Raw genomic sequence first — 16,936 nt, forward strand, 5'->3', positions numbered from 1 at the left:
GTTAAGTACAGGGAGACCGCACTGAAAGTCTCTGCAGCAGATCCAGGCTGCTCTCCTGGCCCGACCAGAGGGGCTTCTGCCTCCTGCGTCCTGTCACAGAGACAGGCAGAACAGGGCCTCCCAGCAGAGGGGCGGGGGTGGGGGGCCAGGTGAAGGCCAGGTTCCGGCTCAGCTTCGGGCTAAGATCTAGCACCTTACGTCTCACTGCCCCCCTTGGGCCTCCTTAGCAGAGCCTGGCCGCAGCCGGGCGGACTCGTGGGCCTGTGGGGCGTCTGCGGCAAGCTCGAGCCAGTAGGGCAGTGGAAAGCGAAGAAATGCCAGAGTCGTGCTCAAGTTTGGCTTCCTTTGCATGTTTATTGTTGCTGTTACTGTATTGAAGTACTGCTCTTGCCAGTTTGCTGTGATTGCCCTGCTGCTGTTCACTTCGGTCTGGGCTTGGAACCTGGAGTGGCAACTTCAGAGCAGGTGGGGGAGACCAGCCTGGGGTGGTGGTCCCAGACTTGCCTGTGCATGTGAACCCCTGGGATCTCCCGAATCACGGTGTGCGGATGGGGGCCCAGCATCAGTATTTTTTGAACCTCCCCCCAGGTGACTGCAAGCGTGCTGACACATTGAGGAACCCCCGGTGGAATGTATGGAGGGGTGTGTGTCCCTGCGGGGACTGTCTGGTGGCTTCTCTTGGTGGCCGGGCTGGTTTTCTGTGATCCTGTGTATTCTCTCTCGTAGCGAAGGATTTGACTATCTTGGCTTAAGGAGCCTCTTCTCAAATAAGATTTCTGCTTGATTGGAGAAACTTGACGAGGTGCATTGACTTTGCACCTTCCTCCTGTCGACTTAGCTGTTGTTAATGACATTGTAAAGGTGACGGCAGGACGGAGTTTCTCTGGCAGTGGTAGCAGGGTTCTGGAACTCTGTAGTGGTGGTGGTTACGCGGCTGTGTGAACGCACTCCACCTCACTGGTGCTCAGTGTTACGTGTATTTTACCTCAATTTTTAAAAGCAGTGACCTGCGCTGGCTTTTTGTAAATGCACGCAGATATTTGGATGATCAAGAATGGTGATTCCAGAGAATGTAAGTGGAGAGACTTGGGTTAGGTGCCTGGGATCTACTGTTGACAGACACTTCTTCCCAAAGTACCGCAGAGGTTTCCTAGGTTGGGGGGGGGCTCCCCTTGATAGTCCGGGAGCCTGTCTTCTCTGAGTCTTTAACTCCCTGAAGAAGCCGGCAGAAGCTGACCCTTCTCGGTGTGATTTTTTTTTTTTTTTTTTTCCAACCTTCCCTTTTCCTTGTGGGTTGCAGAAACCAGAGGCAGGAAAGTTCCCTGTGGTTCTTTCCGAGCTTGACCTTTCTGCAGGGGAAGTGAGTGCACTTGTTCCTTCTCTGCCCCACATGCTGTTCCCCTCCTGGGCTCCCCGGCCTGGTTGCCTGCTGCCTGGTCAGCCCAGGGATGAGAAAGCAAGACCCATGCAGGAGCTGTCCTCTGAAGCCTGGGGCCCCTGGCCTTCTGGCCCCCCGCCCCCCCTCTTGGTCACCCAGACCCCTCCCCCACCTCTGCCGGGGCCCCTGGGCCGTGGGACAGCCCCACGGAGGTTTATAGGGCCGCTGAGGGAGGCGGGTGGCTTGCCCGGGAGCCCTCCCTCCGCAGGAGCGTCGTGAAAGGTTACTGTACAGCACGGCCACTGGGAGGTCACCACTGGTCCTACCATCTTCCTCCTCGGTGTTGAATGGCTAACCCAGAGTCTGGCCGGGTGCCTACTGTCACAGAGAGGCTTCCTCTCTGGGCTATTTTCAGCAGGAAGATATTATTAACTGCTGAGGCACAGTTCTCAATTTAGTGGCTAACACACCAAGAAAGCAACATTGACTTTGTCGGCCACGGCTCTACCCAAACACGCTGGGCTGCCCCCGGCCCCTTCCATGTCTCCCCGTGGGGTGTCCTTGGGGACCTGGGGTGGGGGACTTACCATCCGGGATACTGTCTGCCACACGGAGATGGAGGCTTTTTATACTCAAGCCGGTTCTTTAAAGAACACGATCGCAATCGCATTTATACGCTAAGGTGGGGAGATCTTATGCTGGGAATGGGGCGCTGGATGGAGAAAGGAACTTTCTGCGGAGTGGAGGACAGTTGTTTAAAACAGAGTGATAACTTTCACCTTGTAAGAGAACAGGAAATATTGGGATGAGACAGGAAATTGCATCATGCCTTTTATAAGAACTCCAGAAAAAAGTTGTCCGTGAAAGGTAGCAGCTATGAGGACGCCAGCCCTGGCGGGGGAGTGGGGGGAAAGGGGGGGTTGGGGTTGTTTTGTTGGGTTTTCTCCCTCCTCCTTCCCTTCCACTCCCACGAGAACTTTTAGGCTATTTTCTTTAAGAAAGGGGCTGTTTGAGAACTTTATGTTATTTTTATTATTTAAAAAAATATTTGACCAGAAAGGTCACCTTCAGTTGAAATGTTAACTGCAGCCTTATTTCCTGGTTGACTAAAGAATCTTTCATGACTTTTTCGGCGTCCTTCCCCAAATGGTGAGGCCAAGCAGCCCTTGGCTGGAAGTGAATTTTGGTTTGGCTGCGTGAGGTCCTCCACACGGAGCCCCACCCAATGTCATTTGCTCACTTTTAACTTGCAAAAGGGGGAAAAAAAACCCTCTTATTATTTTTTTGGTCAGGGGGATGGATAAGAACTTGCTCGTGCCCTCAGTGTTCCACCCCAGCCTTGACTCCCCACCTGCCCATGCCGGGCACCCACGTTAGGAAACGTGGAAAACCCCACCTTTTCCGGTCTTGGAGCCGAGTCCTCCCCCGCCACCCCCAGAAATTCCTTACCTTCTGAGACTGTTTCTAGGGCGCTTTCATGAGGCGATGAAGGGAAGCAGGCTTCAGGGCTCCCCTGGTACAGCTGTGCTCTGCCCCGGGGCAAGGGGATAGATGGTGTGGCTCACACCCAGAAGCTTCCGCAGAAGGAGGGCTCGCCGCAGCCCCACGCGGCCCGGAGAAGTAGGTGTATATTGTCCTGAGTGTAAAAACACAAGTTTCCATTTACTTATCTCTGGGCTCCTGAGGCCTCTCTTCGATGATGTCACTGTTCTGGGGACATGGGCCAGTGCCCGGGCCCGTGCTGCCGAGGGCCCCTCGAGGATGGAGACCAGAAAGCCACGTCTGTGTGTGGCTCTCGCTTGCTCCCCCCTCACTCCTGCCCCTCGCCCGCCCTAGCTGTTTTTCCCCTTAGCGTGCATTGTTTTGTTTTCATAACCCAACAAGAGCCCTGGGGTGTGTAAGAGCATTGTTGAACACTCGGAGAGCGGAACTTGTCCAAACAGAGCAGGACGCCAAGCAGAATGCTGTGGGCAGGTGGTGTGCCCACGGAGGTTGCCGGGCCAGCGCCGGGCTTGGAAACACCTCTTTGGGTCTGCCGCAGCTAGGCTAGCGGGGAAGGAGGTGCACCTCGGGGACCTGGGCTGCGGCCTGGGCTTTGCTGGACCCCTGCCTGGAAGCCATGGTCCCCTCCCAGCAGCCTTTCCTTGTTCCGCACCCCCCCGGGGGGGGGGGCAGGTGCAAAGCTGGGTGGGCCGGCTGCTTGGGGAGAAGCCAGCATAGCATGTGTCTGTCTGGTTCATTGGTTCACCGATGATTTATTGAGTACCTACTGTGTGCCAGGCTCTGCAAGGTGTGGAGCATGCAGATTTGGCCCCCCCCACCTCCAGGGAAGGACGAATAGGTACATCTGGAGGTGTCACCGGGTCAGCGAGGTAGAGGGCTCTTGTGCAGGCCGTGGCTCTGTGGGGAGTCCAGAAGGAGGGCAGCTTCTCAGGCAGTTTCTCTACAGGCCTGAAGGAGCCAGGGCCCCTGGGCTCGGAGCTGGGCCATGGGGTGAGGTGTTGTCAGACGCGCAGAGGTGTAGGGATGGGCCCCTGGGGTGATTGTCTGAGCACGCAGGGCAGGCAGGGCTTTCCTGTCATCGGCTTCTGCCTCTGCCTCTGCTTTGGTTGTGTGGTCTGTTGAGAGTGGAGATAAAACAAAGCTGTGGATATGCACAGGTCTGTCTCCTCCGGCTCCACCCCCACCCCGGGCCGCCTTGATAAGATAATAGCAGTGACATTACGAGGGAGACTTCAGAATCCAGGCCCTGGTTGTACCGGGAGCCCAGTACGGAGTGGAGGTGACCCGCCGGAGTGGAGGTGACCCGCCGTGCACTGGCTGTGCTGTGGGACGAGCGCCTAGGCCCGTGGAGGGTGCCTGCAGGTGGGGGGGGGGGGCGGTGAGGTCAGCACAGACACAGGCTCTGGAAGGATGCTCTTAGGATGTCTTGGCAGCCACAGGGCAGGTGGGCCACCTTTGAAGCCCTGGATCTTGACTTTCCTTTAGAACCCCAGAGGGCTTGATTCTCACGAAGACCCATTCTTGCTTTTTAACTTCCAGTGTGCTGGACAGGCCCACGTCTGCGGTGCCAGTGAGGTGAGGGAGGCCCCCGGCCCGTGGGCGGTTTTGGGCGAGGCCATCTAACCAGCAGCGACTGAAGTGTGTTCATTTCCACGCTCACCCTGCCCCCTGCACCGCCCCCCGTTCGTGGAGGTCACTGATTCAATGTGTCTTCTCGCCCTGCTGTGGTCCCCACCGGCCAGAACCACCAGGGAACTGGCCGGGCGTGGGGTTTGATCTGGGCAGAGAGGAGCGAACTCATGCCCGCTGCAGTTTCATCCTGTCAGGCCAGGAGTTTGTGTCGGAAGGCAGCTCGCATCGCTGGCTCCCTGGCCAGGGCCTGTGAGCGGCCCCCGGGTTTGTTCGTTTTCACTTTGAACTTGGGATGGTCGCTCAACAGGAACAGAAACCTTATGACGCGGGGCTGTACTGCCCTGTGGACTCTCGCCTCTCCGCGTTTGCCACTGCGGGGGGGAGCGGTGGTCCCTGGCACCCTGTCCCTCTGCTTCCACGGCTCTCAAGCACCTGGTGACCTGGAAGCATCTCCTTCCCTAGGAGGCTAAGTGACCTTGTGGGGTGGGGGCAGGGGAAGGGTCTTGAGAGGGCACGGGGGAGAGTCCCGGGCAGCCTCTCAGCCAGCACAGCTCCTCCCCCTCGTTAATCAGTAACCCAGAGCCGAGAGAACTGGGTCTTCCTGCAAGCTGGGTGCCCGGTACAGCCCTTCGAAGTAGATTGGCCCCATGGCCAGCTCCAGCTCAGGGGGACCACAGTTAAAACCCCATGGCGGGGGTGTTTCCTGGAGAAGAAGCCTGGGGTTGGGGGGCCTGCCTAGATTCAGAATCCAGTCCCTCCCCTCCCCAACTCCTGGGCTCTCTGGGGAGAGGACCTAGAGAATGACCGCCGAGGGGAGCACCCCCTACCAGCTGTCTCTCCCGAGGGGCTAGCCCACTTCTCTTGGGTGAAGGCCAGGCTTTTTGCCTTTCGCCGACCTGCTGGGCCTTACCTGCCCTAAAGCTCAGTTTCCTCATCCACAGAATAAGAGGTTGGACCTGGTCCCACCTCAGACCCCTTGCGGTAATCTTGCAAGGCATCCTGTGACCTGTGCTCTTTGGTTCTTGGATTTGAGGGCGGATAGAAATGAGACCCCCTGTTGCTGAGGTGGTGGGTAGCTGATGGCCTCTTGCATTCTCGAATAAAAAGATTATAGTTCTTTGCATTTTTGGCTCACAGACTCTCCCAAGAATGAGTGAAAGTCGTGGAATCTTTCCCCATAAAAATACATATGCATACCAAAAATTTGCATACATTTCCAGGGGGCCTTTATCCTTGTGATGGGCGGAAGCCTTCCGGGTGGGTCTCCTGTACTGAAGGCCAGTAGGTTCAGGGGAGCACAGGAAAACATGAGGGAGAGGCAGGGCCTTCTCTTTACTGTTTTGTCTCTTTTTCCTTTCTCCCTTTCCACCTCCTTTCTTTTCCCTTCCAACTTCTTTCTGGGCAAAATATGCCCAACATTTCCCATCGGGTCCCATTTTGAGGCAGACAGCTCAGTGGCATAGGTCCATCACGTCGCCATGCAGCCTTCCTACCATCCCTCTCCAGGACCTCTTCGCTTTCCCAAAATGAGACTCTGTCCCCACAAAACCCTAACTGCCCCCCGCAGCCCGGGCTCCTGGCAGCCCCCGGTTTCCTTTCCATCTCTGAATTTGGCTGCTTTAGGTAGGTACCGCATAGGATGGTATGCGGTGGAATCATCCCGTATTTGACCTTCTGGGGCTGGCTTATTCACTCTGCGCAGTGGCCTCGCGGTTTATCCGTGTCATAGCCGCACCAGAGTGTCATTTCTTCCTGTGTGTGTGTCTGTCTTTATTCCTTCATCCTTCAGTGGACGCACTTGGGCTGCTTTCACTTTTTAGCTGTTGGTGAACGATGTTGCTGTGGCCATGGGTATGTAAATAATCTATTCCAGACTCTTCCTGGATATACATCCAGAAGTGGAATTTCTGGGTCACATGGTATCTCTAGGTTGAGTTTTTGAGGCCGCATCAGAGGGCAGAGCCATCTTGTCTTGTGTGTCTGTGGGCTGGTGGCCCAGGGCAGCACGGGGTGGGGGACTCAGACTGGCCATCCTACTTGTGGGTTGGAGGGGGAGCCCTGGCGGGGAGGGGTGTGGGGGCCGGGGTGCCCTGACTCTCTTACAAGCCCTACAAGCCAGATTGGAACCCAAATTGATGAGGCTCCCAGAGTCCTCTAAAATGTGGGGCACAGAGCAGCTGGCGATTTATGGTAGACTCCAGGAGCCTTCCCATGTAGTCTGGGGTGGGGGAGACTTCATTCTTCCTTCACAGGGAGGGCCCAGGGCGGGCCCGGGGCCTGGGAGGCCCTGGGTGCTTTGGGGGTGAAAGGGCTGAGATGGCTGAACAGCAAGTGTGTCAAAGCCAGAGAGATTAGATTACAGAGGTAGACAGAAGTAATGATTAACTTTTCCAGTCTGCACACTGTCTCCAGTCTGTCGTAGTGTTGTTTTTCCCTGAGTACAGTGTGGGCCTGGCCTGGCCAGGCCCTGGTGTTGGGTTGTAAAGAAAGAGAAGGAATGACGGGCTCTGGGAGCGAACAGGGAGGGGGGTGGGGGAGCCAGGAGCTGGTCAGAGGAGGCTTTTCCATCAGATCCTGCACTGGAATGTATGGGCCCGGAATGCAGTAAATGTTCAAAATGCCATCCCATCCAACAGTTTTCATAATTGTTATGGAACAAGGGGAGCTGGGGGAGGGGAGGGATGAAAAGGACTTTTGTTTCTCCCTGTGTTTTTCCACGTCTTTGCCGGTTTTCCTACCCTCTAGAAAAGCTGGAGTGGAGCTGGAGCTGTGGGGGGGGGGGGGGGGGGGGGGGGGGGGGCGGCAGGGGGGAAGGCAGGACTGGGCCTGTGTCTGGGTCCTGGAATATTGTCCTGCCAGTCAGGGCACTGGAGGTCAGTGTGCACAGGGTGTTATTAGAGCGGGGCCCACAGCCCGCTGCAGAGCCCCCAGACCGGCCCGACCAGGCGAGAACTGGTCTTTCTGTACCTCTGGGGGTCGCGTCCTTGACATTTGCATCCATTTTTATTAAGATTCTTACTGAGCTTGAACATGCAGTAGCCACATACCCAGAGAGGGTCAACACAGGTGAAAATGAGGGACCTTTGGGTGGCTTAAGAGATTTTTTTGTTGAATTTGTGTGTGCATTCCCCCTTGGGAGTCCACATGTGGAATTTGCAGGAGTGGGGGTCGGTGTCTCTCCAGAAGGGAGGTGAGTGGGGGAGTTTCAGGTTTGGTCTTGGACATCTTCCTGTGGTGCGGTGGTCCCACCTCTTGTTGGGTCTTCCTGGGAGTGGCTAGGATCCTACCCAGTGGGGCAGATGCCGCCATGCAGGTCTGGGGGGCTGTATACGTATGCAGGTGTGAACCCCCTTTCTGAAGAGAGTTGCTGAGTTATTTCGGCGGGGGGCGGGGAGGTAACGGTGGGAACTTTATGATGCGTAATGGAGGGGAAGTGTCTTGAAATTCAAACTTGAAATGATGAGGCTGGGTGCACACCACCAACAGCCAGAGAGGCCCATTTACTGTAAATATTATGAATGGAGTTGGCCGGGCCGGGAGTCCCCACCCTTCCTCTGAGTCCTCTTGGAGCCGGGCAGAGCTGGCCTCCTCAGAAGGCAGGCAGCCGGGTACACGCTATAATTTGCATGGCGGAAGGCTGGGGCACAGGAAGCCGTGTCAGCCCGGCTGGCGAGACAGACGGGAGCTTTTGATTTGTGTGGCTTCCCTCCCCTGCCCGCCACTACCCTCAATTATATTCTCTGCTGGCCAAATACTGCTCTTAGGAGGGACCCCCTGGCGGGGAGCCATAGCCTTGGACATTTGAAGGGTCTTGGGAGCCGGGTGGGGCCCGTTTGGGGAGCAAGGGGGGTCCACTGTAGCTTTAGTAACCGATTACTCATCATAATTTGTCTGTAAGGCACAGTCACGAATCAGTCTTCTAGACCAGCAGGATCTGCCAAATCGGTAAGCTCCAGAGAGCTCGCGGGAGGCAGGGCGGTGATGGGGGAGAAGCTTGAGGGCGCCAGGCCTGGGTGGACTCTGGAAGCATGGTGGTGATGAGCAGACCGTCGCCTGGGGAATCCACCTTCTCCCCAGGGCTGGGAACGACGGGACAAAAAGAACACGGTTTTGGAACTCCCAAAGTTTAAAAAAGAAATCAATTGGTCTGTAGGTGGGTGCAGCAAAATCTGACTCAAATCTCTTTTCCCCTCTGGGTTTTTTTTTTTTTTTTTTGCCTTATCGTTGCAAATCAAATGCAAAAATGTGCCCTGGCTCCCCAGAGCGATTTTCTTATTCTCCTGGAGGCAGTAAAAACAAATGGAACGAGTGTTAATACTGATTGGGCACTTCTGGGAATCCCAGAGGGTAACCTGAGAGTGTAGAGCTCAAAGGGCGCCTGTGGTGCCCCCGCCTCCTTCCTAATAGTTAGGGACAGGTCACACAGAGCCCCCAGGAGGGCAGGCCACTCGGCCAAGATAGTCCAGTGCTTGCTGGCAAAGAAACCAGTCCATTCCCCACTAGGCGCAGGGGATCTGGACCCTACGCTCAGCCCTAACGTAGGCATCACGTTTCCAAAGCGTGTTCTGAAGGACACTGATTTTTTCACCCTCTAGTATTCGGAGAGGGCCAGTAGCCTGAGAGGTCTGAGCTGGCTGCCCACTGTGGCTCAGACCGTCCCGTGTTCAGACCGGCCCGTGTTCTGGCCTTGGGTTCCAGCTCTGGCTAGTGCTCTGTGCCCCTTTCCCCTTCCTTAGCATGAAGACAGTAGTAGGAAGCCACCTCATGGGGTTCTCAGGATGAACCCCTTCCACCTGGGCCTGTTACATAGTAAACGCTTCTTAGGTTTGGGCATGGGCCAGACTGTTCTCTTCCCTGTGGGGTTGGGGGCAGAGGGGGTGGGTAGCATTTTCTAAGCAGCCAGAGAACCTAAGACAAGATGTCTGAGAGATGAGACCAGCATGTACAGGCACAAGCCAGGTCCTGGCCCCTGGCCATTTTGGGTCAGGTTGTCCTAAGAGCCCTAGGCTGGCAGTGGGAGCTCTGTTTTAGGGAAGAGCCTAAGCCCCCACCAAGGCACCATGGAGTTTGGCCTGCATGGGGTGTCTGGCTCCATAGCTGGGGGGCAGTGGGTATTGCACAACACCAGAGTTCCCTGGGGGTGGGTCTGGGGGAGCTCGGCTGGTTGGGCCACGGGGACCCGAGCAAGTACCCCGGCCTTTGAAGCAGGCCGTGTACGCCCCAGTCCGGCCACCTCCCTGGAGATGATGTTGTTGCAGAGCCCTGAAAACAACCCCACTTTCTCAGTCCTGCCTTGGGCCAGCCGGAATCCACCACCTCCTGTCCTCGGTGGAGGCACTTGGGGGAGAGCTGATGGTTGTCTGAGTGCGTGCAGGGTAAACCGGAAAGGTCTCGGGTTTGTTTCAACCCTGCCGCCTGGTAACTGTCTCCAAACCCCAGGGTCGCCCGGGCTGCCCTCCGGGGGAATCGAGGGGACCTTGGCAGAATCTTTGGTGCTGCCGGGTGAGGTTGTAGATAGGGACTCACCCCAGACCGCGAATCGGGCCCAGACCCCTGAGCTGGTTTTGAGGCGTCTATTCTAGCGCTGGGTCATTGGCGTCCCGGACCAGGGGCGCGCTGGCTCCCCCGGGACTGGGGCTGAGAGCCGACGGGACAGATGGGCACTGGGTCGCCCTGTTATCTCGGTCCTTGTCCCAGGAGTGGGCCTGCGGCTGCCCGAGCAACCAGTTTCCTGAGCTGGGTGGGGAACAGGGCCGACGGGAGCTGTTAACCTTTGAGATGTCTGAGGTGGGGGGAGGATGAGGCAACCGCTGGTGGCGCCTGAGTCCTGCAGAGGGAGGACCCTGGACCCGCGGCGGGCGAGGCGGGGCCGTGTTTGCGTTCTGGGGTTGCCAGGCTCACCTTGTGCGTCTCCCACTCACTGATGCCCTTTGCTTGCCCTCACCCACCCACCTGCCTGCGGGCGGCCGGCCCTGCCCCGCGTCCCCGTGCCCTGCGTCCAGGTGTGGGGCCAGCGGGGTGTGTGTGTGTGTGTGTGTGTGTGTGCAGGCCAAGTCCCATTGGCAGATTCCAGGGGAGACCCAGTGCCTCACAGAGGTCGGGATGGGTCAGAGCCCCCTTTGCACCCCTTTTACTCCCAGCCCTGGGGCACTTCTAACCCAGAGGCCCCAGCCCTGGGGCTGCCCGAAGTGGCCTGCTCCCCACTGTGTTCCCATCCCCAGAGGCCAGGATCGCGGGGATCCCTCTTTGGCCTCGCTCCCGTGCACGCCCTGCCCTCACAGTCCCCCTGGGTGCTTTGGCAGCAGGTCAGCCTCTCTGGCCCCCGTAATCAGCTCCGTAAGCTGGAGACCAGAAGTGGTATGACTGAGGCACTGAGCTGGGTCTCTCCTCGAGCCTCCTGCCGTTTTTCTCTTCATGCCCCCAGCACCTTCAAGTGAAAACGTAAAATCCCAAGGGCTGGTCACCCGGTGCCATTGAGAACCCTGGGCCACGAGAGTCCTTCATGAGCCTCCCGTCCTCGAAAAGGGTCAGGTCTGTTCATTCATGACCAGGGTAATTAAATAACTCTTTGTAAGAGGCAGGGAGCTCCTTGTTAAGTGGTCTTCCCTCGTGCAAGTGCAAACACAAGCAAAATCCGTTCCCTCTCGACACCCACCCCCCTTCCTTTTAAAGGGGAGGTTTTTATGCTTTAAGGGAAATGAGGAATGGGGGGGGGGGGGAACAACCTTTAAAGGAATTTTAGGCAGATTCAACATTTTTCTGGGGTTGCTCCAAAAATTCCCTCAACTGTAATAAAAAAGAAAAAGTTGTGAGCAGGCATCTGATTAGTTGGCTTTTTACAACACAGCTTTTCTTTTGGATGCTTTAAAATGCACAAATAGTTTTAAAACAAGCCCCTGTATAGTTTTCTGAGGAGGGAGAGAAGTTGCTGAAAATACCGGAAAAGGTTGTAAAGCTGGGGAGAGTTAACAAGGGCCTGTGAGTCTTGCCTTTGGAGGTTCTGTATCAGCAACCGGGAGGAGAAGCCAACGTCAGGCTCCTGAGCCGCTTCCTTAGTCCTTGGAGGGAAGGAGACTTCTGGGCAGGAGCCTCTCAGCCCCTCAGCTCCTCGCCCCAGGCCAGGGAAGCCCCCTGAGGAGCACAGCATGGACCTTTGTGGGGAGACACCTGTGAGCTGTGGCCCAGTTCAGGGAACTATGCTTCTCTGAAGGTGATGCTGAGTGTTTCCCAGAAAGGAGCCCAAATGGTGGGAAATTTGGGGGTGAGGCCCTGAGCCGGCCACATAGCAGCTGTCCCGGGCCCCCAGAAGTGTGGTGCGCAGAGGAGGCCCCCGCTGGTGCCATGGTCTTGCCGGGGAGCATGTTTTTGTGGCATAGATAGTCCAGGAGCAGTGAGGAGGAAGGGGTAGCGGGCGCCGGGGCACGGCCGGGGCGCGGGGGTGACGTGGGGGTGACAGCAGACAGGCCTGCAGGAGGAGGGAGCCCGGCAGGGTCCTGCGGTGGCAGCTCGTCTCCCTGTGGCCTTATGGGGGTCGCTGTCGCACACGGGGACACCCAGTACACCGCTGTTTATCTGGGCTGGGCCATTAAGCTCAACAGAAAAAGGCTTTTTCCAGGGATGTCTGGCAGGCTGCACAGATGAAAGAGAACCGCCAAGAACACTCCCCCTCCCCCCCCCAGGGCTCAGGCCAGTCCTCCAACCTCAGGTCCAGCCCCCCTGCACCCTGTCCCCCTCCCCTTCTCTTCCTGGGGCCTGCGGGGGGCCAGGTTTCAGGGGGACCGTGCCCCTGGCGAAGCTCCACCGAGGGTCTCCCGAACCTCCTGCCCCGCGACTCCCCCAGTCCTCTTTCCAGACCAGCTTTGTTGCCCTGTGAGGGGATCATGAGCCAGAGCTTCTTACGTTTCAAAACACCCTCCTCCCCAAAACAGCAGGGCGGTCTCCCCGGCCCTCCAGAAGAGGGCTTTCTCCGTTCAAGCAAACTCAAGCAAACTCGCCAGAGTATTATTTACATGGATATTATGGGTCTTTGGTGTAGCCTTCAGAGCTGAACTCCCTCGACAAGAGTTCAAAGATTGCCAGCACTCACGAGTTTATTAGCAGTTGATGGATACTTTGCAGAAACAAGTTAATGCCTGATGAGTCACCTCTGCTTGGAGCCCATGTCCTTCTCTTGTTTTTCCATATGTTCCAGAGTACGCACGCAAACACACACATGCTCACATAACACACACGTGTGTTCACGCTCGTTGGACACACTTGTGCTTTACAGAGACCCATGTGTTTTGGGGGTGATGGGCCAGGGTTCCGGGGTGGATTTTCAGAGGGAGGGGATGGAGGGAGAGCAGTGAGCCCTGGGCTTCCCCGTTCTGGGTGGCTGTCCCGGTAGGCCTTTGAGAAGGCCGGTGGCATCTGCCTCCGTGGTCACAGTGCATGCTTGTACTAACTCACAGAACAGACTTTACAGAACACCTCCGGAGGTGCGAGGCTGGCTGCTGCTCCCCTCTGCAAAAAAAAAAAAAAAAAAAAAAAAAAAAATGGAGCTGCCTAGTTCCCAGGTCCTAACATGCCTGTAAAGGTTGGAAGCAGTTGTGTGCTGAGCTGCCCTGGCTCTACCCAGCCTCCTGGGGCAGCAGAAAATGGGTCCCTGAGGCCGCCTGCACCCCTCTGCTGCCAGGCTATACGGTGGAGCCACCAGCATCCACCCTCTGTTGTTCCAAAATCAGAGGCCAAACAAACCAAAAAAACCCCACCCCCTCTCGCGGCCAACCCCCACCTTTGGGCCCCGAACCCCCAGTGAGTGAGAAGCTAGGGCTGCAGGGGAAGGCAGGAGGCCTCTGCCGCCTGCCTTTCCCCATTTTTGTTAACAAATACAAGACTTCCGGTCCCCACCCTGCCACCACAAACCACAGCGTTCCTGCAGCCTGGCCCGGCTGGGGAGATTTATGGTTCCCAGTCTGAGGCCTGCCCTGCTGGCTCCAGCTTAAGGAGGAGTTGGAATGCCAGCCACTGGGGCTCCCTCTACCTCTGTATCCCCCCCCCTTAAAGCTCCCAGCGCCTGTTTAGGAAAGTCACCTTCCCAGAATCACCCCAGCCTGCTGGCTGCCTGCGGGGAGAACCGAGTCTAGGGAGACTGGGAGGGGCCCCCGGTGTCGGGGGGATGTGGAGCAGGGCAAGGTGTCTCCTGGTTCTGGGTGGGGGGACGGGGCGGGGGGAGAGGAGGTACAGGCAGGGAAGGTCAGCCCCTTTCAGACACATAATCTGTCTGGGCTGGAGGAAGCTTCGTCAAAGTAGTCTGGGTTAACACCAGTCTGCGTGCTGTGATTTGGCGTTTCCAGTGAATTCACCCTTTGTGTCCAAGGCTGCTGCTCACAGACACACTGAGAGCTGATTTTCTTCTATTAGAAAGATAGACGCTTTTGCCCCAAACCACCTGCAGTTTCATTTTTACCAGATAGCGCTCCTTCACGGGCGAGCTGCTCATCTGAGAAGTTGGGGACGCATGCAGAGACCGCCCCGTAGGTGGCCCTGGAGACTCGGGTTCCGGGTCTGGCTGTGTCTGTCATCTGGGGACCCGCCCAACAGGCTTTCTGGACCCTGGTTTTCTCCTGAGGACAAGGACCAGGGACAAGAGCAGCGAGCCTTTCCCGTTGCGTTGACTTTTGAAGTCCGTGACTCTAGGCCATCTGGAAGGCCTTCTCTTGTCCCGGAACCAGGGCCAGTGAAGCTAGACTGAAGTTCCCTGGCTCCTGGGTTCTACAGGGATGGGCTTCCTTTGGCCCCACAGGCAAACGGGCTGGCTTCCTGGGTCCCTGACCCGATGAAGGCGGGGGTGGAGGGAGGTGGAGCCCCCAGTGAGCCCTGTGTTGAAGTGCGGGTTCTTCCGTCACTGGGCCCCGGTACCAGGGCTGGCAGCCCCACCACCCCCGCCCCTCAGGAGAGCCCGGGTGGTGTGGGGCTACGTGTGGGTGTCCCCGTGCCTTGATGGGTGGAGGAAGTGTCCCCCCAGCCAGTGCTGCCATCACCACCAACCGCGTCCACCATCGTGTCTTACAGATTCCCAACTTCTTCTGGAGCCTGGGGATCGGTCACACTGGTGCGTGGTGGCATACTGGGAGGAGAAGACGAGAGTGGGGAGGCTCTACTGCGTCCAGGAGCCCTCCCTGGATATCTTCTATGATCTACCTCAGGGGAATGGCTTTTGCCTCGGACAGCTCAACTCGGACAACAAGAGTCAGCTGGTGCAAAAGGTGCGTAGCAAGATCGGCTGCGGCATCCAGCTGACGCGGGAGGTGGACGGCGTGTGGGTATACAACCGCAGCAGTTACCCCATCTTCATCAAGTCGGCCACACTGGACAACCCGGACTCCAGGACGCTGTTGGTGCACAAAGTGTTCCCCGGTTTCTCCATCAAGGCTTTTGACTACGAGAAGGCGTACAGCCTGCGGCGGCCCAACGACCACGAGTTCACGCAGCAGCCGTGGACTGGCTTCACCGTGCAGATCAGCTTCGTGAAGGGCTGGGGCCAGTGCTACACGCGCCAGTTCATCAGCAGCTGCCCGTGCTGGCTGGAGGTCATCTTCAACAGCCGGTAGCCGTGGGCACAGCCGGCCCGGCCCAAACTACTTTGCTGCTAATACTTCCTCCCGAGTGCTTGCTTTTCATGCAAACTCTTTGGTCGGTCAGTGTGTTGTTTTTATGCCCGCCCCCGCCCCCCCGCCCCTCCTTGTCGTTCCTGTTTATGTTCTGTTTTGTTCTTTGAGAAATAGCTTATGAAAAGAATTGTCCGTGGAGGGAGGCTCTGGGGGGGGGGGGGGCTTGGCTGGCAGGACACCCCGGGAAGAAAAGGGGAAGCAGCCATCCGCACCACCACACACAGCATCAGAACGGGCAGCAGGCCCTCACTTTGGGGGGCGGGGGTCCCTGGATTCCTGTGTCTGGGCGAGTATGCATGCGTCGGGCGTCTCCTTCAGGTGTCTGTGCCAGTAGCTTGTGGTCCCCCATGCTGTGTCCCTCCCTCCTGCCTCTGGACAGGCTCGGGGGACAGAGGCAGGACCCCGGGTAAGCTGGCGGCTGAGGTTCCAGACAGCCAGAAGCCGGGCTCCGTCCCCCACTCTCCAGGGAATCCCCGCTTCTCCCCTTCTAGGACATGGGTCTGTCTGCGGGCTTCTTAGAAGCAGCCCCACAAGAGGCTGAACCAGAACCAGTTGTTTCCTCCTTGTCCGACTCCCCTCCAGCCGCCCTGCTGTCCTTGTTGCGTCTCTCCTTTTTGGCCATCTGTTCCTGGGTATATCTGAGATGGGCTTCCTGAGGGCTGCCCGGCCGCCCCGCCGCACTGGTGCCCACCCAGGGCCCTCTGCAGCCCCTCAGCCTCTCCCCTGCTCTGGTCACATCAGATCCCCCCCCCCCCCCCCCCCCCCCCCCCCCCCCCGCCCCCGAAAACCAGCTCAGCACTTTCCTCCCCTCTGCCGCCCACGTGTTGAGCTCTGCTGTTAGACCAGCCAGGGGAGCAGCCCTGGGAGGGGAGACTTCTCAGCAGCAACCCCTTCCCACCAAGAAGGATTCGGTCCATCATAACCCAAGGTACCGCCCTGGGCTGACACCTAACTCTTTCATTTCTCCTACAACTCATACACTCGTATGATACGTTGACACTGCTCTTAGCTCAATGAGCATGTTTAGACTTTAACATAAGCTATTTTTCTAACTACAAAGGTTTAAATGAACAAGAGAAGCATTCTCATTGGAAATTTAGCATTGTAGTGCTTTGAGAGAGAAAGGACTCCTGGAAAAAAAAAACCTGAGATTTATTAAAGAAAAAAATGTATTTTATGTTATATATAAATATATTATTACTTGTAAATATAAAGACGTTTTATAAGCATCATTATTTATGTATTGTGCAATGTGTATAAACAAGAAAAATAAAGAAAAGATGCACTTTGCTTTAATATAAATGCAAATAACAAATGCCAAATTAAAAAAGATAAACACGAGATTGGTGTTTTTTTCTATGGGTGTTATCACCTGGCTGAATGTTTTTCTAAAGGAGTTTATGTTCCATTAAACAATTTTTAAAATGTATCCTTGATTCCATGTCCTTCTGGTGGGAGGGGAGTCGGGAGGGGTGCATGGGAGTCCGGGACAGTGGGGTGGGTCTCCTCTCTTGGGGAGGAAGGGGAGGGGCCACAGAGGAGACACCCAGCGCAGCCTGCTGTCCCAGCCTCTGTTCTATAGCCACAGGGCCGCCTCCTGTTAGCACCAGCGACTCTAGGGTGCAGCTGGCAGGTGTCCTTAATTTGTTGACCTCAGGGACCCCTGACCAATAGGGTGGTTTTTCCTACTCATGAGAGAGACACAGGCAGAGGAAGAAGGCTCCATGCAGGGAGCCTGTTGCAGGATGTGATCCCAGGGCCCCAGGATCAC

At 56.8% G+C, this 16,936-nt stretch overlaps 1 protein-coding gene across 1 annotated transcript in view; it reads left to right on the forward strand.

The window, feature by feature from the left end:
* SMAD7 (SMAD family member 7) overlaps positions 1–15,920 on the forward strand; it is a 28,712-nt gene extending 12,792 nt beyond the window's left edge. Inside the window, 1 exon segment of the mRNA XM_038543992.1 lies at positions 14,567–15,920. Within this exon segment, the coding sequence (XP_038399920.1) occupies positions 14,567–15,105 (539 nt within the window). The 3' untranslated portion in view covers positions 15,106–15,920.
* Positions 15,921–16,936: the final 1,016 nt, after the last annotated feature.

This window comes from Canis lupus, chromosome 7 (assembly GCF_011100685.1).
Source record: "Canis lupus familiaris isolate Mischka breed German Shepherd chromosome 7, alternate assembly UU_Cfam_GSD_1.0, whole genome shotgun sequence".
Taxonomy (NCBI): domain Eukaryota; kingdom Metazoa; phylum Chordata; class Mammalia; order Carnivora; family Canidae; genus Canis; species Canis lupus.